At 52.0% G+C, this 27,587-nt stretch overlaps 1 protein-coding gene across 1 annotated transcript in view; it reads right to left on the reverse strand.

The window, feature by feature from the left end:
• Window positions 1–27,587, reverse strand: part of SH3RF3 (SH3 domain containing ring finger 3) — a 204,079-nt gene that overhangs the window by 95,846 nt on the left and 80,646 nt on the right. The window contains exon 5 of the mRNA XM_047782790.1: window positions 8,952–9,206. Within this exon, the coding sequence (XP_047638746.1) occupies window positions 8,952–9,206 (255 nt within the window). The remainder of the gene's footprint in view (window positions 1–8,951; window positions 9,207–27,587) is intronic.

A 27,587-nucleotide genomic window follows, 5' to 3' on the forward strand; every position in this document is an offset into this window, starting at 1 on the left:
AAATCCTTCAGCTAACATCATACTTAATGATGAAAAAGAGGAAGCCTTTTCTAAGACCAGGGACAAGGCAAAGACATCCCCTCTAATCATGGCCTTTCAATATCATAGTCAACGTTCCAGCTAATGCAATACGATAAGAAAAGGAAAGGAAAGGTATTACAGATTGGAGAAAAAAAAAAAAAACCCGTCTTTGTTTGGAGATAACATGATTTTTTACATAAAAAATCTGAAAGAATCAACAAAAAACTACAACCAATAAGCAATTATAGAAAGGTTTAGTATGTAAGGTTAATTTATGAAAGTTAAATGTTTTTCTATATACCAGCGATGAACAAGTGGAATTTGACATTAAAAATGGTAATACCACTTACATTAACACCTAAAAAAATGAAACAGGTATAAATCTTAAAAAAAAAAAAAAGCACAAAAGCTGTAAGAGGTAAAAATGACAAATAAAATCAAAGACAAAGTAAGTAAATAGATGTTCTATGTTCATGGGAAGGATGACTCGATACTGTTTTCCTCAACTTCTAGATTCAGTGCAATCCCAATCAAAATCTCAGCAAGATTTTTTGCAGATATTGACAAATTGCTTCTAAACTTCACACAGAGAGACAAAAGGCCCAGAAGAGCCAACTCAACATTGAAAGTAAAGAACAAAGACTGACATTGTCCAAATTCAAGACTTACTATAAAGTTACAGTATGGAAGACAGTGTAGGATTAACAATAGGATATAAAAATAGACCAATGGAACATAATAGAGAGCCCAGATACAGACTCACATGAATGTAGTCAACTGATCTTTGATGAAGGAGCAAAGGCACTAAAATGAAGCAAAGACAGTCTCTTCAACAAATGGTGCCAGACCACTGGACATCCACATGATGAAAAAAAAAAAATGAATCTAGACACAGACCTTACATCCTTCACAAAAATTAACTACAAAAGGAGGATAGATCTAAATGTAAAATGCAAAACTATAAAACTCTTAGAAGATAACATAGAAGAAAATCTAGACCACCTTGGGTTTAGTGATGACTTTTGAATAGAATATCAAAGGTTGGTCCATGAAAGAAAGAATTGATGAGCTAGACTTCATTAGAATTAAAAATTTCTTCACTGTGAAAGACACAGTCAAAAGAATAAAAAGACAAGTTATGCTTGTGAAAATATCTGCAAAAGACATATCTGATAAAAGACTATTATCCAAAATATGCAAAGAACTCTTAAAACTCAACAAGAAAACAAACAATTCAATTTAAAATGGGCCAAAGACCATAACTCACACCTCAGTAAATAAGATGTGCAGATGGAAAACAAGCATGTGAAAAGTCATCAGAGATAGGAAAATTAAAACTACATGACACCAGTATTATTAGAATGGCCCCAATCCAAACCTTGACAGCGGCAACCCTGGGGAGAATATGGAGCAGCAGGAACTCTCACCAGGGCTGGTGGAACGTGAAACACTACAGTCACTTTGGAAGATGGTTTGGTGGTTTCTTACAAAACTAAACATACTCTTACCATACAATCCAGCAATCATACTCTTTGGTATTTACCCAAATGTCCACATAAAACCTGTGCATGGATGTTCATAGCATCTAAACTGGGAAGCACCAAAGATGTCCTTTAGTAGATGAATGGATAAATAAACTGGTCTATTCAGACATGGAATATTATTCAGAGCTAAGAAAAAATGAGCGATCAAGCCATGGAACCTTAAATGAAGGAACCTTAAATGCATGCAACTAAGTGAAAGAAGCCAACCTGGAAAGGCAACATACTGTGTGAGTCCAACTCCATGACATCCTGGAAAAAGGCAAAACTACGGAGACAGGGAAAGGATTAGCAACTGCAGGGGCTGGGGGGGAGGGAGGGCAGGTGGAAGAGACGGAGCACGGAGGATTTTTAGGGGAGCAAAACTACTCTGTATGACTATACTGTACCACACACGTATTACATGTATCATAGAGTATGCACACGTGTGTGTCATCACACATTTGTCCACATCCATAGGATATGAAACCCCAAGAGTGAACACCTAATGCAAGGTATGCACTCTGGGTAATGCTAATGCATCAGTGTGGGTTCCTCAGCTGTAACAAATGTCCCATCTGATGCAGGATGCTGACAGTGGGAGCGGCTATGCATGTGGGGCAGGGGTATTTGAAAAATCCTGTACTTTCTGCTTAATTCAGGCCTGAACCTAAAAATGCTCTACAAATTAAGTTTATTTTTAAAAAATACCATAGAGTGATGAAAATGAACAGACAACAGCATTCACACGATACAGGTGTGGTTCATACATGGAATGCGGAGAGAAACAAAGCAGGACGCACAAGTACATTCTGCATGTTCTGTGTATTTGAAGTTCCAGAGCAGAGGCTCTCACCCACCGTGTCAGAGACCAGAGGAAGGTGGAGGCCCTGCAGTGCTGGCACCTCACTGTTTCTCCCCTGGGCAGTGAGCACAGGACACATTCTTGCCAACACCAAGCTGCATGATTCTGACTGATGGATGTGCCATGTATTGTGCTCAGCACGGTAAAGCACTTTCTTCTAAAGGAAACAGTCTTTCCAGTGTGGACAAGCCCGCACGGCCCGAGTTCTGACACAGCTCTAAGGGGACGCCACTCCTGAGGTGTGAAGAGTCTGGAATCGAGCACAGAAAACCACAGAGGCAGGGCGCTGAGCCTTCATCTCCACACTGAGGAGCTGGGCTCACTCCAGGCCACCCAGGAGGCCCCGTTACTCAGAAGCAGACACAGCTCCATGGAAAGGGGAGCTGCCCAAAATACAGGGTCCCTGTCTCTTAGGCTGGGGACTTGTCACCAACCAAGGGCCACTTGGGGCCACCCTACTCCTCACCCAGTTCAGAAGCATCTCCTCAGCATCTCGTAAGTGCATGGCATAAGGAGGAACCCATCCCTCCCCACAGAGAGGTCAGCGTCCACTCACAAAGCAATGGACCTCGATGCCCCACAAGTACAGCAAGACCCCAGCCTGGTCTACATCAAAGTGGTCCCGTGAGGCCAGGTCATGAGCAGGGCAAGCTGCACAGCCTGCCTGCCTCCTGGATGTAGGCGGGGACATCCAGGTGCAGCTAGGGCACCTGGTGGCAGGTGTCAGATTTGGTTCAGATACCAATGGAGTGATTGTGGCACCACAGCCTGGACTCAAGGATGTGGCAGGACCTAGATGCTCCTCTTTAGCTGCTGGAATTGTTGGGGAGGCTGGGCTGTGCAATGGGGCTAGCTAGTCCTCATACACAAACAAGTGACAACCACCTTAACCTCTGACCCAACTCATGCTGTGGACACAATCTCAGTGAGGAGAACAAGGTGGGCATCAGCTCAGAACTACCAGCAGAAATGCTGTGTGCTCTGCAAACATTCACTTCTGCCACCAGCACAGGGCCAGGGAAGTAACGCCTGGATCCCAGTCAGGTCCCTGCGCTGCTGTCACATTTCCAAAGCCCAGAGCTGGTGCTTTCGCAGGGGAGGGCTTGGGGAATCAGCTGCTCTGTGGCCTCTGGGAACCTGAAGCAGTGTTCCATCCTCAAATCCTCATCTACGCATGACAGGCAGCCCTGAGCTACATGGTGCCCACCTGCCATGCTCATCAAGGTGCACTCATGGCCTCAGCCCAAAGCCAGCTGAGCCGACATACAGAGGACTCTGCACTGGGCTGTCAAGGTCTGCAGACCCTTTTAGGACAGGCCAGGGAGTCAGCATCTCAGGGTCAGCAGCCAGTGATGGAGCCTGGCCAGGTGGCAGTAAGGCTGTGGATGGAGACCTCAGCAGGCAGGCGGGGTTGGCCTGAGACCCGGTTCCCCTGCACTGAGGGGCTGAGGGGCAAATGCAACCTTACTGAGGCTGCTGAGGGTTGGGGAAGCCAAGTTCTGGGCCAGTCTTGCAGCATCATATGGATTTCATGGATGAGAGTGGCTTCCACCGTGTCACTTTGCTTTCACACCCATGGCCCAACTTCATGGCTCCATGAAGAACATTCCTCCCTCACACAGCCCTCCCTGCCCCTGGCCTTCCATGCACTGACAGGCTCAGGCCAGGGCAGACTGGCAGAGCTCACTGCAAGCAGGTGGCTCAGGGCGGTTCTGAGTGACCTGAGTGCAGTTACATGAGAGGTGTGCTGCCTTCCTTTCCAAGGCTCAGTGGGCAACACATTCCCAAAGAACTCCAATACTACCAAAAGGGGCATTCCTAATTAATTTACCTAACTAGCCCTGTCTGCATGCAGTTCCTACCCAGGAAAAGCCGAGCTGCACAAAGATAGGCCTATCAGGAAGCCCAGACCTGAGGTTTCCCTCCCTGACCTGCCAGGAGGCTGGGGAGTCTGTCCCCACAGGGCCCCCCAGTGCCACAGCGTGGCTGGCTGCGCTGTCCTCAACCCCACTTCAAAAGTCCATCTCACACATCGAGGCCCCGGCCTGAAATTCTGCACAGACTGAAAACCTGGAGAGTTCTTGTGGTGGCAGCTCTGCGTGAGGCAGCCTCTAACGAGCTGCAGGGCAGATCTTGCACACACACACACACACACACACAGCACCTGGACATGTGGCCAGATGACACATCCTGGGGAGCCTCCCCAGCTCCTCCGCCTCCTCCTCTGCAGCCAAGTGGTTTCCAGGAGGCAGTGATGAGCAGAGACCAGGGACGGCCCTTCAGAAACACGGCAGCATGGCCAGTCCACTCGGCATGATGCCTACTCGGCCGGGCCTCAGCCACACCCTTGGCCACCTCTCACTGCCCTGCCCTGCCCTGACAGTCCCCCACTGCCACGACAGAGTGCCAGTCACTCTGTGTCCCAGAGAGAAGGGAAACCTGAGAGGGAAAAGCTAGCCGACTCCCTCCACACTCTGCTACAGGAACATTCTCCCTGACAGCTCTGCAGTTCCAGGTGAGGTTCTTACAGCACCAGCTGCTGGGCTTTCCCCACTTTCCCGGCTAGCTCCCTGAAGCTTGGCTCCTCTGCCCCCACCTGATGCTGAGGGAGGAGGCTGGGCAGGGACTGGCAGCAGCAGCTGCCACCCAGCTGGAAGGTAGGTGGAGGAGCCTGAACAAATGCAGTGCTTCAGGGAGGGGCCCCCTGCTCTCAGGCTCATCCACTTTAGTCCCCGGTCATAGGTCCCAGAGTCATCCTGCCCTGAGAGTCATCCTGTCTGAGAGCATCCTCAGACAGACGACACATGTTGGGCCTGGGCTGCACAGTGATGGGCACAGTGGCCTTGACGTGGTGGGGGGGGGGTTTCCACACCCATGGTCAGCCCCCTCTGAGATGCAGCCAGCCACCAGGACGAGAGTCTCAGCCCCAAGCAGCATGTGTCTGCGGAGGAGGCCCACCCTGCCGTAGGCAGCCTGGGCCAACACAGAAAGCCATCACTCTGTCCGTCCACAGAAGCAGGAAGGAAACACGGCATGGGCATGAGGACCGGCTCAGCACCTGTTTTGAGGTCGCTTCCCTGATTGCCTTTGCCCACTGAATCCTATTATCAACCCCACTTTATAGTCCAAAGAGACTCAAAGGCCAAGTAAACATCCCACGGTCACCATTAAAAGTGTCACAATTTGAATCCTTGTCTCACTCCAGAGCCCAAACTCTGAATACGCTTGACTTCTATCCACCTACATCTGTCCCCAGTCAAAAGATCGCAGTGTGGAATTAATGCTAGGTTAATTCACAGAGGAGAGAGTCCCCGTGCTGGGGAAGATGATTAAATGCTCAGCAGTGTAAGATGACCACAAGGAAGGGCCTCCTGGTAATGCCAGCATGAAGGAAGCAGCCCTCTGGCCCTGCAGAAAGGGTGTGAGATGAGGATGAGTGGGGAGCTGTCGCAGTGTCCACAGATCCTGTGGCCTGTCCATGTGGCCTGTGTCATCATGAGGGGGGGCAGTCCCCACTGCAGGGTAGGTGCTGGTGGCCCTGAGATGAGTGACACATGTGGTCCTAAGGCCACAGGGTTGAGGTCTCACAGTCCCCAAAGTCCCTGCTCCCAAGGGCCCCTGACCACCCAGCCCTCCCTGTTATGTGGAGGGCACTGCACAGGGTGAGAGCTCAGAATAGGCTGACAAGAGTGGGGACAATACACTGTTTCCTTCTTTTTATTCATACGTGACCAGCTTTGTGGAGTGGAGCTGCTAAGAAGTTATAAAATACGCTTTTTATAACTGTTTTACAAGAAGTAATTATTCATTCTCTTCTTAAATGAAACAAAGACTTTGGTTTAACAATGACTTCAATTAATTCAATTTTAACAGGACTGTTCAAAAGCTGACATTGAAGGTAAAAATCCTGCTTTGAAGCACATGTTTCCTGCCTTTTTAAGACCAAATCAATCCCATTACGAGGTGTTGTAAAGGTAAACCAGCACCTCTGTGGAATTTAGACACCCCTCCTTTCCTTGCTGAGTCCAGAATGGAGCATCTCCAAACAACGCAACAGCCCTCAGAGACAAAGCCAAGCTGTCTGAAGCCTGTGGTCACTTCAGGTGCTGTTAGAACCAGGTCCCAGGCACCCAGATGGACCTGCTCAGGCTGCAGGGCAGGTGGAAGGGATGTAAGCCTGGCAGGAGCTCCCCACAGCCCCTGGAAGGGGTGGGAAAGAGCAGGTACAGGGGGTGGGGAGTGGGTGCTGATGAAAAGTTTGTGTGCACACGACAAGGGTGTCACGGCACAGACTTCAGGAGAACCACCCCAGGGGTCTCCAACTCTCCATGTGAATCCTCGGATTGAAGGGGAGGAAGCCCTGGAAGAGCAGCCTGGGATGTGTGCCTGCCATGGGCCCCATGCCTCCTTCCTCCCTGGAGGCTGGGCGCTGCCCACCTCCACAGTGTGGCTCCCATGCCCAGCATAACCGGGCCCTGTGATGCCAAGTGGGAGCTACTCGGACCCCTGGGTGAGCCTCAGAACCTGACGGAGGTTTCACTTGTCCATCTGAAATGCCAAACGACAAATGCCACCCTGACTACTTGGAATGTGTACCAGATACCCCATCTGCTTCCTGGGCGATGGACAGAGCCCCTCATTCTCCAGAACCATCCTCTGGATGTGCCAACCTGGACTTGCTGTCCCTGTGTCTTCCATCAGACCTCAAGACCTCAGGCTCCTGGGTACAGCACAGCTCCCAGCAGGACCTGGCCTGTCACCTTTTGGGTTATTTGTTTCTTTTGCTTTTTAGGGCCGCACCCATGGCATATGGAGGTCCCCAGGTTAGAGGTCCAATTGGAGCTGTAGCCACTGGCCTACACTATGGCCACAGCAATGCGGGATCCGAGCCTCATCTACGACCTACACCACATCCTTAACCGGATCCTTAACCCACTGGGTGAGGCCAGGGATCAAACCTGCATCCTCATGGACATTAGTCAGGTTCTTAACTCAGTGAACCACAATGGGAACTCCACGTCTTGTTGATAAGTGGACAGATGCCTCTCTGCCCTCTTTCTAGTGGGCTCTGGTCTTCTCCCCAGAGCTGAGAGTCCCAGGCAGAGGCTCACATGTAGAGAGATGATGGTGGTGGAGGAAAGGGAGCCCTTGCCAGGAGACGCTGGAAGCTGTCTTCTGGGAGAGCCTCTGGCCATGAAGGCTGTGAGACACACCTTGTTTGTCCCTGTCCATGTCAGGCCCTAAAAGGTCTGTTTCCTTGTGAGGGCCTGACTAGCCCCTGAGGGGCAGGTGGGGTCCCTGAGCTTGGATAGAGTGACAGCACCAGGGCCCAGGGGTCTCTCTCAGGGCCAGGCTGGGCTGCACACTCCCGCAGTCTGAGAAGAAGCAGGAGGGAGGGAGGGGAGGCCTATGCTGCTTCCTGGGAAGCTGGTGGGGGGGCAGGTGACAATCCAAATTAGCATCAGAACACCTTGAAGGAAGGAAGGAGGAGAGAGTTGAATTCCTGAATGAAAAGAGATTATTCACTGTCAGGCTGAACAATGGAACAAGACATAAACAGCAGTAGCAAAAGCCTGCACAGAACAGGCCAATTTTGCTCAAAATGGAGTGCGGGGGACTCCACGACTGCAGAAAGCTCAGCACCACGGCAAAGTTCTACTCTGCGCAGACACAGAGAATCACGACAACAGCAAAAATGATCAGCTGGACTTGGGCTCTGAAGTCAGAGATACGAGCTGGAATCAGTTCTGTAAGCGTGTTTGGGGAATGCCTGGAAGAGGGAGGCCCCGATGCCAGCCTCAGGCCAGCGAGGAGCCTCTAGAGCTTTAGCTCCAAAGTCGCAGGGAAGACAGGTTCCCCTCCACGAAGGTCATTGATTAATCGATGTAAGTGAGTTACTTCATTGTTACTGCTGTCAGGTAAAAGCAGGTGGCCCAGAGTCCAAGGGGCTGGTCCCTGAGCCAGGAAGAAGGATGGTCACAGGGCCTGAGGGTGCCACCTCTGCCCACACCGCATTTCACACCAAGGCCAGGAGGCCAGAAACCAGGCCCTTCACATCTCACTCGCACCCAAGACAATTGCACGTAAAGACTACTGGTCTATTGCCGGCCACCTTGACCGGCCCAAGCTCACACGTCCACCCCGCCCCATGCTCTCCAGGAAGGGCCCTGACAGGCTGGTCTCTGGGCCCAGCGCCCACCACTGGGATCTCATAGGGGTCTCTGCTGCAGTTTCCCCAGGAAGCACCTCTTCGAGGCCTGTGAGCCCTGGACACTTGTTGACTAGGGTCCTGCTCCCATCACCTGCAGGCACCCGTGGGCTGGGTGCCCTGTCCTTCCACCCAGCAAACCCTCAGGAAGAGAAAACAGCTACTCCCCACCCACCCCTCCCCCCACCCCCATCCCACCCTGGGAGAGGGAGGCACAGGGCAGAGGCTTATCCATGCCAGGCAGAGGCAGGAAGGTGAGGCTGGCCACATGCTTCCTTGGCCCAGGCTCCCGGCTGGGGCTGCAGTCTGGGGACGGCCACGTTCAAACCCACCTTACCTTGCTGAAGGTCAGACAGTCCTTGTCCTGGTCTCGGTCCTTCATCTCAAAATCATAGAGCGCTTTGCCCTGGGGCGGGGCCTGGGGCAGGGGCCGCACACTCTGGACGTAGCTGGCGGGCAGGAGGCCATGGTACCAGTGCTCATCCACCCGGTGCCGCAGGACGATGACATCCCCCTTGCTGAACCTGAGGTCCCCGGGCTCCTGGTCCTCATAACTGTGCAGGGCTTTGCCATAGGGCGGCTGGGGAAGGCTCTGAAAGCAGAACATGAGCGTTACTCAGTGGCTGCCCTCTGGGCCTGCCTGGCGCCTGGACTGCGGGCCTGTCTCTAAAAGCCAAAGAGAGGGTCCCTCGAGGGAGCAGAGCCCTGTCCTGGGAACACAGGCCACGGCCCTGCTGGCCCAGAGGGTCCTCACAGTAACCACCCAGACACTCCAGGTGGGCCATGGAGCTCTGCGCTGGCGGGATGCTGAGACAGGAGCTGGGTGACCTGCTTCTGAGGCGGAGAGAGAGATGGGGGCCCAGGCTGTAAGGCAGGTGCAACACCTGATATGGGATTGGGCCCTGGAAAGTTCGACCCACTCCTCCATGCTGACTGCCCCCTCCCCCAAACACTATTCCTTCTACCACGTTTCCAACTTTCACTATCCAATGTAATTTCCATTCCTGGAACCTTCACAGCAACTCAGGACATAAGTCCAGGGGGATTAAGCTGACAAGACTCCATGCTGCGTGGTGCCTCCCCACTGACGTCAGCTCCCTCCCAGCCCAGGTCACTGGCTCATGGTCTCCACAGGAGCTGAAGGCACCCCCAGGGCTGGGAGCTCTAACGAGGGTCCGGGATCTCACCTCCCCTGCCATGGCTCCCAGCTTCCTGAAGCCACAGCAGCCTCGTCCACAAGTATGATTTCAAGCCTAAGAAAGCATCTTCATGACATCAAGGAAGGCTCCCATCCTCCAGCCCAAAGTCAGCCGACTCCCCAGAAGTGAAGTGCTGTCTGGCCTCAAATGATCCTTGGGCACCCCACTCTTCAGCATCAGGGAGTCTGCCCTCGCTGGCACCCCACATGCCTCCTCCACTCGCATGTCCACAAAAGCCCAGGCACCTGGGTTTCTCTCCTCTGCAGTGACCAATTCCTGCTTGGCTGAGCAGCTCTGCCAATGGCCAGCTCCATGCTGGGGACAACGGGCCACAGGCTCATTGTGCTCAACACCCACCGGCTCCCCCACAAAGGCCACGTCTTCTCACCAGGGCCCCCTCTCCAGGGATTCCTTTAGGATTTGGATCCATTCACAGAGACCCAAAGCCTGAAGCAGCCATACACAACAACTTCCAGTCCGTCACAATCGGAAGACCCTGGGGAGGCTGGGACGCCCACCTAGGTGAGAGGTACCGGGGTCTTCCTGCCAGCCTGGAGAGCTGGTTCAGCTGATACACATCCCTGCCCCTGCATCCCCAGCTCACAAGGGCCACGTCCTCACTGCCACAGATGCCGGCCAGTGGGGGATTCTCCCCCGTGCAGGACTGAGGGCAGAATGGCCACGCCCACCCCTCGCACCACCTGATCCCATGTGGCAGTGACACTGCGCTGCCCTGGGGGCCTGCCCACCACCTCCACACCATCTCTCTGACAGCGGCCACATGGGCCCATGTTGGGCACTCTGGCTTCGACCCACCTGGAGGGTGGGGAAGAGGGACTGATGCTGCTCCAAGGGTGGCCTGGTTCTGGGGCTGGTGCCTTTGAGTGGCAAGTCTTCCCAGCTCCTGCAAGGCCCACACCTGGACATTCAGGGGGCTTGGTCCTTCACTGTCCCTCTTGACTGCCTGAGAGCTGGGCCCAGCCCTCCCTGGGGCCCGGTCATATCCACAGCCCTGCCTCCCTACCTGCCTCTAGGCTGCCTGTGACCTTCCAATTTCTGTGCTTCCAGACTCCCTCCTGGGCAGAAGCTCTCATCAGTCGAACCACTGGCTCAGCCTCACTGCCTGGACGCCCGCGTCTGTCCCACACTCCTCACCTACTTCTGCTAACCATGCCCCAGTCTCCTTAGACTCCATGCCTGCTGCCTCCACTGCCCAGTTCTCATGGGGACCTTGTGCTGTATTTGCCCACCATGTTGCCCTCATCCTGTACTCTGCCTCAGTGAGGCCCCTGAGATCCCCCGGCTCAGCCATAGCCCTTGGCAGTGCCCTCCCGCCTTGGCGAGCCTCTGCTGGACTTCCCCTGTTAAATCAAGGCCCCAGGACAGACTGCCATGCTTTCCTGTGCACCCCCCACCCAGCTGAGGGGGGTTCCTGGAAGGTGGAAGGTGCCCTGGGTATGCCTGGTATTCCCTGTGCATGTTCCTGACATGGGCCTCTGGACAGGGGTAGGAAAGTGAGGAATGACAGGTCACACATGGCCCAGGGCTGCAGGAAAGGCCAAGCCCAGCTCCCCACAGGTCCCTGCCTGTGAGCCAGGAGAGGAGAGGGGCCAGGGCCTCCTGAGCAGGGGCAGAGTGGACAGCACAGGCCCAAGAAAACAGTGAGGTTGCTTCTATTCCTGTGCTCTGACCCTGACCCTGACCCTGGGGTCAGAGCACAGGAACAGAAGCAACTTCACTGCCCAGCCTCGCTTGGGGAGGAAGCCAGGCTCCTGTCTGCTGGGCACTGAACAAGGCGACAGGAGGGACAGGAGGGAAGCAAAGGGGGAGGTCAGGGGGGCGAGGGAGACACCCACCTCACTAATTCCCTCTCCAGACCATGAGACCAGCGTCTCAGAGCAAAACTGAGATACTTCTTTAAGATTCAGGATGTGCTTCTGGGGGTAAATAAGTCAGATGATGCCAAGAGGGGCAGCTGTGGTGGACCCTGGACCCCAGGAAATGCTCAGAGCTCCAAAGCCCCTGATGACATGAGCCAATCAGACCATGATGAGGGCCCAGGGCAGGCGAGCGCTATCACATGGGAACACCTTCTCTGATGTAACTGCAGCAGCCAGAGGAGCCCTGAGACCGCACCCCCAATCCCCGCCCAGCCCAAGGGCATCTGAAGTGGGTTCCTCTAAGCTCTCACTGTGTGCTCCCCCAGGAGGAACTGCTGGGTCAAAGGCTGCCCCAGAGCCCAGCTCAGGCCATTCAGGAAAGGAAGTAAAAGGGAAGCACAATGGGATGCCTACAGGATAATTAACACAGCCACCCTACAGGGCATCAGTCATAATTAAGACAGACAACACCACTCTCACCAGAAGTCGCACACAGTCTCACAGCGGGAAAGCTTCGGAATCTCACATGTGCACAGCTGCCCCATCTCCGCCTTTGACTGGTTTACAAACACACTGCTTGAGCCTTATGAGGCTTCCTTGGGGCAGGGGTGAAGGGTGTGGGCAAAGCTTTGAGATTCAAAGGATTTATGGGCTCTCCTCACCCAGTGATCCTCAGGGGGCACCTGTTACCAGAGTGGCTCACCCCCACCCCAGACTCTCTGCCCCCAGGACAGGTCCCATGCCTGCTTTTTTTTAATGTTGCATTCCAGACTCTGGCTGGCACAGATCACATGCTCAATACACCTACCAAATGGATGACCCTGTGGGCTGCCAAACCAATCCGAGTCCCTAGATTAGGGCCCAGTGAAAGGCCTTGAGCTGGAAAGACTTTTCTCAGGATGGGAGGACCAAGGTCCATGAGACTCCAAATCCTGTTGCTAACAGCAGCTGAGCCCCAGTGATCACTCAGAGGAGCCAGGCTGAGCCAAGGCTTGGCGCTGGAGACAGAGGGCCTGCCTCACAGGGAAACACATCCTGAGGAGTTTCCTGGACAGTGAGCGGGCCCCTGGGGGAGAGCACCCAGCCCCAAACTAACCAAGCACCACAAGGTCTGAGAGGGTGACAGAGACAGCCAATTGTCCCCCAAGTCCAACTGATCCACCTGTTGAAGAGAATATCCCAAGTGTCAGCTGGGCCAAGCTCACCAGCTAAGGACGTCACCTGCCACCCTTGCTCAAGGTGCCTTGGCCACACATCAAAATTCCAGTCAATGCAGGCAAGGAAGAGGGACTTGTGCCAATTCTGGGTCGTGTCTGCAATGACATTTAGAAGTTCCACTCCCTGCTCCTCCCATCCTGTGGCTTGAGCAGCATGGTGGGAATAAGGGCGGTGGGAAGCCACCTTTTTCCACAAAGATCACACTCAGGGCAAAGGAGGGGAGGACCCGGCTCCTCAAATGACCTTGTGAAGCAGAGCGTGGCTATCACGTGAACAAGTACAACTATATCCTGATTGAGTGCCCAGTTTGGGGATTCTCTTATCAGTGGATTAGCCTATATCCAGACTAATTTGGGAGATCGAGGTGTGACCCATGATTTCTTTGCTCACAAGTAGTTTTCAAGCCAAAGTGTTTGCTCTTGCATCACCTTGGAGGATGTCACATAGGTGCTTTCCTTCTTATGTGGACAGTCTCTGATTTAACAACCTGAACAGCATGTGTTAATACAGTATTTCACCAGAATGTCCCTGTCTCCTAGTTTACAAATTTCACCTGGATTGAAGCTATTACTATATCATACTCCAGGCCGGGAGGTTCCCAGGTTTCACTTTTACTATTGGTTACATTTCAAGTTCCTTCTTTCATTTTTCTCATTTTAAGCTACCTTTGAGTCCTGGCTTTTGTTTCTTTCAATCTTTTGTTCTGATGGAATTTTCCTTCCCCATATCTAGACTCTTGTTTCTCGTGAAACACCACAACAGGCCAGGTCCTGTGCTGTAGGGGAGTAAGACCAGCGCTGTCCTGTGATGTGACTGTGAGGGCTGAAGCTGCCTTTGGCTGAGTTTCACCTTTCAGCGAGATTAGGGTGGATCAAAGAGAAAATGTACCTTTCTTTTTCTTTCTTCTTCTCCTTTTTTTTTTCCTTTTCCTGGACTTTGTCAAAGTGTCTTCTCAAGTGTGTGGCTCTGCTCTCTTGACAGTAGATTCACTACTGCTCCTGGTGTTTTGCTGGAAGGCGGTGAACTGTTAGCAGAAGTGAGGTCTGAGGAAGACTACCTTTGCTTCAGAGACGCCGGGTCGGGGCTTGACAGAGTCCCCCAGGCCTCCTGGGATGGACAGGGCTGGACGCCACGATGCCCCTGCCAAGGCGGTCAGGAATGTGACCCTTCAAATCCCTGCCCAAACTAGCGGATACAACTTCACAACAAACCCAGCCACGGTGCTGTAAGGAAGGAACCCTTTCGAATGACACAGTCCTCATCACAGAATTTATGCTTAAAGACCCAACCACCCTTCCAAGGATGTGCAATCCCTAGGCAGCCTGCTTACATCAGGCTGGGAAGAGGGACGTCGGATCAAACTTGTCCCTGCAAATTGGTCTGAGGGCAGACCGAGGCTCTGTCCCTGTGCAAGGCAGCTCCTGCAGCCCGACTCAGTCCAGACAAGTTCCTTTCTCTCTGGGGAGGTGTCTACAGCCAACGTTTGCAGAAACTCCAAGGATGAAGATGCTTCTGCTGGAAGTGAGTCTCGGCACTTACAGGGATGAGGGCCCAGAACCTAGTCTGCTCCTCGTGGCTGCCCAGCCTCCTCCAGGACATGAAGGGCAGTGCTCCCTCCTACCTGGACCTCCGCTCACCATGAGGTGGGAAGGGGGAAGAGGCTCTCCACAGCAAATACCCTCAAGCAGCCTGCGGAAGGCTGGGGACTGAGCAAGTCCACGGGTATCCAAGTGCCAGCAGCTGCATTCCTGGGCACTGGCTTTTCAAAGTTGCCATAGGCCCAGATGAGAACCGCAGCAACCTGGCCAACACCACTTGGCTTCACAACTTTCTTTCAGCCACAATGGCTGCATTTCCGTTCTGTCTTGACAACAGTGCCCGCATTTCCAGCCCATCTTAGCAACATTGGCCGCACTTCAGTCCATCTTGGCTGCCATGGCCGCATTTCCAGTTCTTGGCAACACAGGTGGACTTGCCTCTGGAGAAGCCTGCCAGGCCTGCTTTGAGCTCCAGACTCCAATGGGAGGCGGGGTAGCTCAGGGTCATGTTCAGCCTTGCGGGCTCTGCTCCTCCCCACGAGGGCCCTGGGAGCCTGGACACTGCATGCAGAGGACCTTCAATCCCTAGGCCCACCTCCACACCTGCTGGAGCACTTGGCACCTGGTCCTGGGGGCAGGGGGAGCAGTGCCACCCAGATGGTGGAGGGGACACGTAGTCCTAGGAGCTGCAGAGGGCGGCCCACAGCCAGAAGGTGAAGTGGACAGAGCAGGGTGACCTGCTCGCCCTCCCCCGGAGGCCTATTCCAAACTGCACATTAGACCCCCAATTCAGGGATGATACCTGAGGTGGTGCCCCAGGGCAGACAGCGAGCCTTGTGTCCCCAGGAGCCCTTCTCCATGTGACCAGTGGGCTACTGCCTGGGCTTCACTTCCCCACCCACCCGGAGGGGGAAGGGTGCTCTGTAAGGTCCTGTTCCCCGGGCAGATCACAGTTCCTTCCAGTATGAAACATGAGGTGGTCAGAACTGCATGAAAGAGGTTAACGCTGGACATGCAGGTTGGTAGCAGTACTGTGGGTGTTGTCCAGAGACAGAGCCCTAACCCAGGCCCCAGGCCTCCTGCTGGCCCATGCAGGAGGGTGTGGACACTTGCCTATGTGCACACAGGCACAGCTGCAAATGCCCACCCAAAGTGATTCCCAGGCCAGCAGCCCATGGCCTGCCAAATGCATCAGTGAGGACAAGGGGAGCGAGTGTCTAATGTCAGGCTAGGCGCTGAGCACTCTGTCCTGCCTGCTGCCTGGGTCAGTGGATCCTTGTGGGGTTGCAGCCACACCTTTTACAACAGCAGAGTTAAGAATTTGCAACCAGGACCATGTGCACCACAAACCCCTGCGGGTCCCTGAATAGGTCAAGGTGAACAGTGGCCAAGGTCAGATATTTGCACATGCTCCACTCATTCCAGGGGCTGCAGGACGGTCCTGTTGCCCTCAGGAGCAGCCCTGCCAGCCCTGTGTCAGAGCGGTGGCTCTCCAGTCAGCCCTGGCTCACGCTGGCCTTTGCTCACAGCTCTCAGTCCTCCCACACACTGGAGATGATCACATCTACCCTTTCATATTTCCCAGGAATGTCAAGAGAATGAAATTAATGAAATGCAATGAGCTTTTTGTCCCTTAATGGAAAAGCCTCTATAAAAAAGATTCTCACGGACTCTCTGCTGAGGCAAACAAATGTTCCAGGAGCCTGGATGTGGTCGGTCCAGCTCTCCACTGCAAATAAAGGCCAGAGGGGTGTAGCAAGATGCCAGCTATGTATCGAATTGGGCAGAAGCAGAACAGTCTCCCCTCCTGTGTCTCCCTGTGCACTGGCCCAGATTCCCAGGAGTGTTTTTCATCCCGACCCACAGCTGCTGTCACTTCTTTCTCCGGACACCTGGGACACACCACATGCTGCTTCCAAAGTTCTCATGTGCCCCACCAGCTCCTCATAGCAACCCTATGAGCTGGCCTTATATATTCGTATCACTCTGCAGACACGACACAGAAGCACAGAGAAGTTCAGTAATGTGCCCAAGTCCCAGAGGTGGTGTGAACAGCAGGGGGGCTGCTTTCCGAGCCTGAACACACACCTGCCACTTACAGGCTCCCAGGAACCACGTGACTCTTTACCAAGCTGCTCCTCCAAGCCACACACTCCAGGTAACCCAATTACTGCTCACACAAACCCCATGAAGTAGGAATCATTACTGCCACTTTATACGCGAGAAAAATTCATAGGCAAGGAAGCTCTTGAATGTCGCTGGGCTTGTAAGAGGAGCCACCCAAAGCCACCCAAAGCTACCCAAAGCAGAGGGATGGTGGCCCCAGTGCAGCTCTGATAATTATGTGCTTGGTGTGGAAGGAGAAGGAAAGGTAAGCCACTGCCCATTAGGCCAGGAGGGTCCAGAGCTGGGTTTGTATTTATCCAGTTTAGTGCTCATTTTTCCACTTTGTGGGAAGACATACCCAAACTGCAGGCTGACCCTGAGAAACTCCTGGTCATATTCTGGACAGTAGCTACCAGATAAGCACATGATGGCCTCCCTCAAGCCCCTGGTTTGATGTTGTGCTCCCCACAGGGGACAAGGGGCTTGCTGCCTAGAGCCTCCACCCCTCCACCCCAGAACTGTTCAGGCCTGGATCCAGAGATGCCCAGCCAGGCATACCTCTGCCATAGTTCACCCAGAACCTGCTTTATGGGCAAAAGGCCCTTGTACCAGGACCTCCCACCACCTTGGAAGGCTTGGGTGTCAGGAAAGGAAGAAAAGGCTTCCATTAGCATCTGTCCTTTCCTAGGAAGGGAAACAGATGCAGATGGTTGGTTCCCTCGAGGCCCCTACTTTGGTCCAAACCAACCACCCCATCATCTTTAAATACTTTTAACATCACTGTTTCAATGCTACCAAAAAAAAAAAAAAAAAAAAAGGATTACAGGACACTAAAGGAAAAATAAAGTATTTAGAAATATCCAGGTTAAAAAAAAAAAAAAAAACTTTCCTTAAGAATCCAGCTCTGAGGGTCAGAAGGGAGACCTGCACTGGGGCAGATCCCAGGTCCTCTGGGCTGAGCATGGGCACATTAAAGGATCTGGCTCTACCATAGCCCAGATACTCTGTGCCTCTGGCTCCTCGTGGGCAAAATGGGTGTCATTTTACACCTGTCTCCCATGGGACCCTGTGAGCCTAAACCGGGGACAGCCTCTGTCACTCCTACAAGTGCTTGGAAGGCAGTAAGTCCAACGTATGACCCTACTAGTGTCAGAAAGCAGGTGGGACACGTGCTCTAAACCTGTGTACATCACACAACACACAACCAGCTGTGTGAAAACAAAGACCTCAGGGCAGTAAAGCTGATCAGGACAGTTTATCTTTTGTTATTACATGGCCGAGTCAGTTACAAAGCAGAAAGGAGGAATTTCCTGGTGCTGGAGAGCCAACCCACAACCTGCTGACCTACACACAAGAAGCTCCTTCTCGCCTTCACGCTCTCATGGGACTTTGTGAGCCAACTTAGTGTGGAAGGCGGCAGACCCTGAGGTGTCTGCCCAGGGCCAGTGCCCATTCCTGCAACACACCTGCTGGGATCCAGACCCAGGAGCCTTCCCCAGGACTAGGCTCCGTGCAGCCCAACCCCACGCTGATGGGGCAGGTGGGCGAGGCTACACTTGCTTCCACTGGCCACCAGGCCAAGGCCTGGCTTCACTGTTCATGCCCCAGCAGAATACTGCAAAGGAACCCATCAGTTTATGATCTTTTATTATGTGCAGTAAGAAATGCTTCAATACAGTTGTAAGGACACAATGAACACAGGTCAATTCAAGAGTGTGATGTTCCCTGCTGACCACACAGGCACTGAGCCACTGCCTACTGACCCCTGGAGTCCAAGAATGGCTCAGCAGAGAGGCCAACACCCCAGCTCCTGCCCTGCAGACCAGAGCAGATCCCTCCATGGGCAGTTGAGCCAGCTCAGGGCCACAGGGAGCGCTCAGAAAGGTGCACCCTGGCCCCCTCGGTCCAGGAGGGGCTGAGTGGAGGCTGGGAAGGCTCTGCCCTGGGTCCCACAGTCATGGGCGCCAGCAGAGGTCAACGGCCTTTCAAGGGCTGTTATTAGTATTCATTCATCTGCTGAGTGTATGCTGGCCACTTAACAGGGGCCAGACACAGTTCTAGGAACTGCTAATACATTAGAAACAAAATAGATAGAAACCATCTCTGTCCTGAGGGAACACACATTTCAGAAGGGGAGAGAGACTGCCAAACAGACACTAGCACCTGAGCACAATGAAGACAGGTAGCTGGGAGGGGGGTCAGAAAGTCAGTGGCTGGGGGCTTCACAGTTTAAATTAAGTCAGGAACCCGAAGCCCGAAGCCCCGCAGCTCCTGGGAACACACTCCAGGTGAAAGGACAGGTGGCAGTGAGGAGGTCTGCCCTTAAGAATTCCTCTCCTCAGGCTCAAATCAGTTTCTTTGTGAAGCAAAAGGGCAGAGAGAAAAGTGGGTGGGAGAGGAGGCAGGAAAGGCTGAGTGCTATTAACCCATGACAGGTCTGGCTCAATTCCTGGCTCTTGCTTTAAGGTTGGTGCACTGTCTCTGGGGGCCTCAGTGTCACAGCTGCCCATGCTTGGCACTGGAGCTCCAGGTGCACAGTGTGGCCTTTCACTGTATCTTTTGCTGGTCCTTTTGGAAAGAGCAACTTCCTGTGCTCAAGAGAAAAGCTGAGGAGTCCTTTTAAGATTCCAGCCAAAGGCAACCACAGGCACTATGCATATTCCAAATGCCTGGCCGTTCAGGTGGACCGCAAGCCCACCTGGGCCCCACCTGTACTTGGCACGTTTCTCGGGGCTCCCATGGGAAATGGCCCGAGGGGCTAGTGACCACTGAGAAGGGACTCAGAGCCTGTGCATGGATAGGATCTACCCCCCGCCACACACACACATGTGCACGTGCGTGCACACACACACACACACACCCCTCTTGAGGAGGCTGGGGTGATGGGTCTATTGTGAGGCAGAATATTAACTCAGGTCGTCAGTGTAGGAGCCTGGGCTTCGATGCATTCTTTGATATGGCCATTGATTAACATTTAGGAGTAACATTTCCACAGGCCTTGCTTTATCATAAGAAATGCACATTCCCCACGGACTTTTTTACTATAGGAAATGCAAATCTCTAGCCCACTCCTCAAATGATAAAAGAGGAATGACAGGAATGGTAAAAGGAAAGGACCAAAAAAAAAAAAAAAACAAACCCATAGAACTTTCAGGACATTTACAACCCCAAAAGCCCTACTGGACAAGCACTGATGTAGGTAACTGAACAAGGCCAATGGGAGAAAACACCACATCTCTCTGGACCCCACAGTGGTAGCCGCCCCCAACTTTAAGGAATAAAAATCCCTGTAGGATAATAGAGAAAGGGGGATCTTTTTCCCCCCACCCCCACCCCAGCTGTCCTGGGAGCTATCTGCTTTCCTTTAATAAAGACTTTGCTTGCTTGCTGCCTGTTCGTGGAGTTCATTCTTCGACCTCCGTGAACAAGAACTTGGATTTCGGTACCATCTTTCCAGCATCATTGTGCATATCTGAAGTATCCTCCCCATTCCATCCATCACCCATCCACTTACTGGCTACTCTCCGGGTAGGTACCCATGTAAGGAGCAGTGTAAGGGGACCGTGCCCTTCTCACAAAGTCTATGAGGAAGATGCAATGTTTATTTATATGATAATGCATGGAACTTCAATGACTTTAACAAATCTGCAAGATAAAAGTCAGATTCTTCTGAGATATGCCCAGGTGAGAAAAAAGAAAGAAAGAAGTATGGAAAGGGACAGAGACAGACAAGACAAGGAGACGTTTCCCTTTAGTTTTGCAACAACATTTGAAATTAAATCAAAATTGAGGAAGGGCAGCATCTGTCCTTCCCCAGGACAGGCAGCCTGACCACACACATTCCAGTGTGACAGAGGCCAGCAGGATGCTTTCTGGCATCTTCCATCAGGGAAGCTCCACCAGCCCCTGGGAAGGAGACACAGTCAGCACAGGTCACCTGCAGCTTATCACATCCCTGCTGTGAAAATCTTTTAACTATGGCTTCATCTGGACAAAAGCCAACACTTCTCAAGGGCTGGGAAACTTACAGAGTCCCCTTCTCAGTGCTGAGTTCAGTGACCAGGGGACCCAAAGCTACACATTCCCCAGAGGGACTCCTGGAGGCACCCGCCTCCACATCACCTGTCTTAGGTACAAACTCAGAGGAAGGCCTAGGAGAGACTAAGTCGGCATGACTCACTGACCTGCCCAGACCCAGACCTGCAGCCTCCACATTATTGGACCTCCACAGTTGAAACAAACAAGCCCATGAAGCGGAAGTCAGGGCCCAAGGAGAAAGTTACATTTTATACCATGTTCTCAACCACCATCCTGGACCTAGAGAACTCAGCATATGACCCCCAGCCTGTAAAACCTGATTCTCTCCCAATAGAGGGGGACTCTGAATTCCTCTTGCTCAGGGCTCCCGGCCACTCTGCGGGTCAGTAAATTTTGCTTGACATCTCCCTGCTCCAGTCAACTGTCTTTCCTTCCCCCTAGCAACCTTCTTTGTTTACTGAGCTCTGGACACACAAAACTGCCTAAAGGTGAGAGAACACGAGGGCTGGGTTCCTGCAGTTTGTTACATCTTCCTCTGCTTCCCTGCTTCCCAGCTCTGAATGGAGAGCTGAGCAGAGCCCACATGCAGCCTGGAGGCGCGGGAACCTCTCTGCTGAAGCTTTCTTGAAGCCAAAGCTGGTGGAAGCTGCCCCCCAGACTCGTCGGGACCAGCCACCACCTCGGAAGGAGCATGAGGAAGCTGGAGTATTTAGCCCTGACCTCCGGAGCCAGTTTTGTTGGGTTTTTTTTTGTTTTTGTTTTTGTTTTTTCTCTCTCTCAAGGCAAAGATCCCAGTGATGTTCTTCCACCGAGAAAGTCTTGGTAATGAAACCACCTGCTGATCAGCCCAACTGTTTAGGCCTCATGGGGACCTGTCCTCAGTGCAAATGTATTTTCCCCAAGAGCCAGCCTTCCTTCAGCAATCTCCACAGGGATCCACTAGGTCTGGCAGGGTCTGCCAGGGGCTCGGCCTAGATTAGGGGTGCCAGAGAGCACTGAGCAGGGTTGGAGACGCTCCTGAAGGAATTGCAGCCAGAGGGTGAGGCCCTGCTATGTGAAGCCTGCCTTGGGGAGCACAGGACCCATCCCCCAGGAATACCAGTGAGGACGGCCTGGGTGCGGGAAGGAAGAGGCCCAGACTCTGTGTGGCCACATCAGCATTGAGGGGATGCCCTGCTGGGTGGCAGCAGGGAGTTCACCTCTGACAATCCAGCTCGGATGACATTTCGTGATCAGGTGAGGCCTTGTCACATCCCTGTCCCCATAAGGGAATATGAGAGATCTGGGGAGAGGAGAGCCATGCCACCAGGTCTCAGGAAGATGGGCAACCCTGGGAGCCTAAAATGGAGCAGTCACATCACCAAAACCATTTCTGGACTTCCATTTCTGCCTTGACCCAGGCATCCTGCACAAGCCTCTTCCAGGAACAAGTGAAATGCACCACCAGCAAGGAGGCTCCCGGCACCACCTCAAAGCAGTCTTGGAAGAAACAAACATGTAGGTAAACAAGCAAATCTAATCAGTTAACGAGAAATACGAGGGATGACGGGCAGTGGCAAACAGCCACAAAGGAGACAACTAGCACAGTCAAGAGTGTGGGAACATCCAGGGCAGATGAGCAGGCCTCTGCCACAGTCAACAGCAGGAAGAGGCAGTGGGAAATATCAGAAGTGACAAGAAATGAGAGAATCAAAATCCCCACCATGCCTGGGCCTATTTCAGATAAACAAGCATGAAAGGACACTTTAGAGATGATCGGGAAAGTTGCAAACAGCTGATATTGGGGGGAATTACTGTTAATTTTGAAAGATGTGACAATGGGATTATAAAAACCCAAAAATACCAGCCAGAAATGATTGGAGTTAACAGAATCTGGAAAAGTTACTGGACACAATCAACCAATATATAAAAGCCAACCGTTTTTCTATACACAGTCAACAAGTAGAGCACACAATTTTTAAAAATACTTTATACTTTTGTTGCTATTATAAATGACACTAGGGAATAAATGTAACAAAAAATGCACATTTTCTTTATGGAGAATATTACGAAAGTTTATCTAAAGACATTAGAGGGCACCTAAATAAACTGAAAGAAATACCATGTTTTGGAGTAGGAAGATTCAGAAAAGCTGTAATTTTCTCCAAATTGATGCATGGTTCAAATGCATTTCGAGTGGAAATCTCAGCAGGATTTTGACAAATTGATTCACAATTCATATAGAACAGCAAAGTTTCTTGTCCTACTAGACATTAAGGCTTTAAAGAAGTTATAGTAATGATTAAAACATAATGAAATCAGGAATAGACAGGAGTTCCATTTGTGGTACAGCAGAAATGAATCTATTAACCATGAGGTTGCAGGTTCGATCCCTGGCCTTGTTCAGTGGGTTAAGGATCCAGCATTGCCGTGAGCTGTGGTGTAGGTCACAGACACGGCTCAGATCCAGCTTTGCTGTGGCTGTGGCAGAGGCCGGCAGCTGTAGCTGTGATTTGACCCCTAGCCTGGGAACCTCCATATGCCACAGGTGCGGCCCTAAAAAGGAAAAAAAAAAAAAAAAAAAAGGAATAGCCAGTCCAGAAACCACACCATGAGGGAGAGAATGGGTCACAAGCACAGGCACTCGGACAGCAGGGCAACGCCAGGTATTTAACAAAAGATGTTAGCAAAATCGGATTTTAAAAATGGCTCTCTACCTCATACCACATGTGAAATTATTTCCAGCCAAATTACAGTCTTAAATGTGAAAAGCAAAACTATGAAATTTTTAGAAGCTCGTCTAAGGATCTAAATTAGGCAAAGATGTTTACAATAAAACACAAAACACTGGCCATAAAATAAAATGTCTTCAATTCAAAAACACTAAAACTAAGAAAACTTCTATTCATCACAGGACACTAGAAAGAAAGAAAAAAGGCAATGCACAAGCTGGGATAAGATATTTACAACCCATTTCAGAAGCAAGTATTAGCCCCCAGCATACATGAATGAGTCAGTGCTAGAATACAGGAGCCAGCCCTGCTCTCACCTGCTGAGGGTCAGGTGAGATGCTCCTCCTGCCTTCCAGGTGCCTCACCTGGGAGGCCAGCATCACTGCAGTAACAAGGGCTTTATTAGGGGAGGATGGAAACAGTTCATTGATCCCAAACTGCTCACAGCAGTGGCAGTACACACCAGATAAATACCATCTCCCCATCTTCAGGAAAAAGGTCATTCCAACAGGCATTGCAAAAAGACAAACACAAATAAATGGTCCATAAGTACATGAAAGGTTCTCAGCAGCACTGGTCACTGTGCATCAGAGATTTGCAAATTAAGGCACATAAGATGCTATTTCAATTTACCAGGCTGGCAACAATTGAGAAGTCTGACAATCCCAAGTGTTGGAATGGTATAAAACAAGCATCTGTCTCCATGGTTGGGGTCAGGGGGAGAAAGCAGTGCCCACAGCCTGCACTACAGGCCCAAGAGCACTGCCAGGGTTCTGCATGGGCATCCAAAGCCCACAGACCATGAGGGGGATGATGGATGACCTGTGCACACAAACAAGGCTCTTGGTCGAGTGCTTCTCCACAAAAGTACTGCTAAGAACAAAGCATCTCTAATCCAAGCACCATACATGCTTTTTACCTTCTGAGCTCTTCACCAGGAATGATTTGAAAGAAGGCCCAAGAGCTCCTGCTGGAGTAAGGGTCAGGAGGAGGGGCAGCGTGGGAACCCGAGGCCCATGCAGGGCTGCAGGCTGGGGTCTGTGGAGCAACAGGGGGCTGCCTGGCCTGGCCACTGGGGGGGTGGAGGGGAATGGCTGTTTTTAAGTTAATTGCCTTAATTAAAATGCCACCATGGGAAGTTCCCATTGTGGCTCAGTGGTAACAATTCTAACTACTATACATGAGGATGTGGACTTGATCCCTGGCCTTGCTCAGGGAGTTGCTGTGGCTGTGTGTAGGCTGGCAGCTGTAGCTCTGATTAGACCCCTAGCCTGGGAACCTCCATATGCCTCAGGTGCAATCCTAAAAAGCAAAAAAAAAAAAAAGAGCAGTCCAAATTTTTCCACCAGCTGACCAGTCAGCATCTCTGTGCGATGCATTAACACTCAGCCTAAAAACACTGGGGTGCTGTCACATGTAACCAGCAAGATGAAGTCTGAAGATATTATGCCAAGTGAAAGAAGTCACACACCAAAGGTCACACATTGTCCAGTTCCACTTGTGTGAAATGCTGAGAATGGGCAAATCCCAAGAGAGAGAAAGCAGATGAGTGGTCCCGGGGTGGGGGAGGGGGATGAGAGGATGAAGAGGGACCGCTATGGGATGTGGGGTTTCTTTCTGGGGTAACAAAACACACTGCAAATGATGGCACTGGCTGCACGACTTTGTGACTACATTCAAAACCACTTAAAAAGATAAAACATCTGTGCATCTGTGCACCAGGTCTGCAGTTCAGACCAAGTCTCCACACCACCCCTACCCCTGGCTTTTTGGCCACACTCCTGACTTCCTGTGGTGCTGCTGAGGGGGCTGCTGGCCAGCCCACCTGCAAACCTGCAGGCGTCCAGGGCAGCAGTGCATGCAGGTGGGGTCACCCAGATATCCCTCCTGGGAAGGGGGCTCAGACTGCTGGTCAGGGACATGCTCAGGTCATTATTTTCCATCTCACTGAACACTGGGATGACACATCCCTGCGTGTGCCCAGGGGGCTTGTCATCCTCCGAAGTCCAATTCATGGAGCACGTCAGGCCCTAGCTGGAGCAGCACAGTCTCTTGGTCATGGCGCCCTCCCCTGGTCACCTGCCTTATAGGTATTTGCCCCCTTGTCAGCCCCATCTGCACACTGACAATCTCCTGACCAAGATGGATGCTGTCTGGCCCCCGGCTCGCCCCGCCACCAGAAAGACAGGCTTCCCCTTCCTTCCAGGGTATCTCCCACAGGAGCCTGGGCCTCTCTGGGCTGTGTGCAGGGAGCCCAGCGCAGCTGGCAATGTGGAAACAGCTAAACAGCTGGAGGTTCCCTGCAGTCTCTACTGTCACATTTCAGTGATACCACCTGGGGGGTAGGGGCATGAGACAGGACGCCGTCTGAGAAGCCGCTCTGCAGCCCCAACAGCCAGCTTCATGTGCTGCCCGCCTTCCCACCACACTGCATTCTGCCTGGCCTCCACTGGACAAGCCAGTGCAGGGAGCATCCATGTGTGGCAATGAAGCTGTGAGCCCAGGTACTCACGAGGCCTGGAAGCCTGGCTGCCAGGGAGGAGCCAGTGCTCCTTTGAATGCTTGTCTGCAGAAAACCACAGACTGCACTGACCATGGTCCCATAATGAGCTGGAAACCACTTTCACAGGCACCCTTTGTGCTGGGCTGCTGCTCAGCCTTTTAAAAGGTTACTTGTGCACTGACGGTCCTTTCACATCTGCCTGGAGGCTATTCGTTCAGCAGAGCTATTCCTGCAGCAGCTCCCGAGAGAGAGTCAGCACAGGCCTGACTATGAAATCACTCACAGCCTTATTTAGAAACCCACGCTTCCTTGAGACTGACAACTTTCTGGGCTGACTCTGGCTCAGCTGGAAGGCAATGGGCACAGGCTCAGCTCAGCCCCCTGGGCTCCTGCCAACCCCCCCCCCACCCCCCCAGGAAGCACAGCATGGACTCTGGGGGTTTATCAAGGATCTGGATTTAGGACTTGAACAGGAAGTGCTTTAGAAGCTGTGCCAGGTATTCTGTCTGTTGTCCACCCTGTGGGGGTCCCCCACCCCATCTCTCCCCTCCCCTTCCTACATCCACTCCCACCCCTCCTCCCTCAGTTGTCAAGGTGATTTTTTTCTCTTTTTTTGATATTTTAGGGCCATACCCACAGCATGTGGAGGTTCCCAGGCTAGGAGTCTAATTGGAGCTACAGCTGCCAGCATACACCACAGCCACAGCAACTCGGGATCCAAGACGCCTCTGCAACCTACACCACAGCTCACGACAACACCAGATCCTAAACCCACTGAGAAAGGCCAGGAAACGAACCCACATCATCATGGACGCTAGCTGGATTCATTTGTGCAGTACCACAAGGGGAGCTCCCAATCAAGGTGATATTTTTAAAACAGCCATCCACTCTTTGAAATGTAGTAACAGCCTTGGTTCTGAATTATCAGGACCAATTGTCTTCTGAGCCCAGACCTGCAGGAAACGGTCCCATCTCCACTTTACAGAGTCCTCAAGTCCTGGCCCTGGCTGGGTAAGAGGCATAACCCACTGGAGTTTGGTCATGGCCGGTCTTTAACGTCCTCCCCCATGGTCCTGCACTTCCTCTGGCAGCAGGATGCAGCCTCTCGGAACCCTGCCTTTCCTTGAGTTTCAAGGCAGGGACCACAATGACACCACCTCACAGGAATTCAGGTTTACCAGGTCTGTGCTACCACAAGAGGGTTCACCCAGACAAGACTCCTAACTTTGCAAAATTTAATCCTCTATTGACTGGTTACTCCTATAATCAATCCACCCAGTCACTGAAGAGTGTCAAATTTCTATTTTAATAAAAACACCACCAACACACTTTCCTTCCTTTGTTAAAAGGAAACAAAGCGTAATCTAATTTTTAAAATACTCTAAGCAGATAATCAAGATTCAACAACTGTATGCCCTGACTCAACAATTTCCACTTGAAATGCTTCGAACCCACGGCAGCTTTGGCAGTGAAGGATGTCCTGGAGGAAGAGGCAATCTGCATGCCGCATTTGCTCCACCAAATTACTAGCTTAAATGGCAAGAGAGAGAAGGAAGAGCATTTTGATGAGGACAGTCTAATTAAAAGTGAATCGGAGGATGTAAGGATGTCTGCTCCACTGCTGCCTGCATGACCTCAGAGGTTGCACAGTGCAGCAGAGTCCTTGACAGACGCGGTCCTGTCCTCCTTTCATGACCGTGTTTCTGTGATTAATGCCCATCAGGGAACCGTGGCTCCCGTCGTTGTCACTGCTCATTACCCGCAGCCACGTTGCGAGCTC

This window comes from Phacochoerus africanus, chromosome 5 (genome assembly GCF_016906955.1).
Source record: "Phacochoerus africanus isolate WHEZ1 chromosome 5, ROS_Pafr_v1, whole genome shotgun sequence".
Lineage (NCBI taxonomy): Eukaryota > Metazoa > Chordata > Mammalia > Artiodactyla > Suidae > Phacochoerus > Phacochoerus africanus.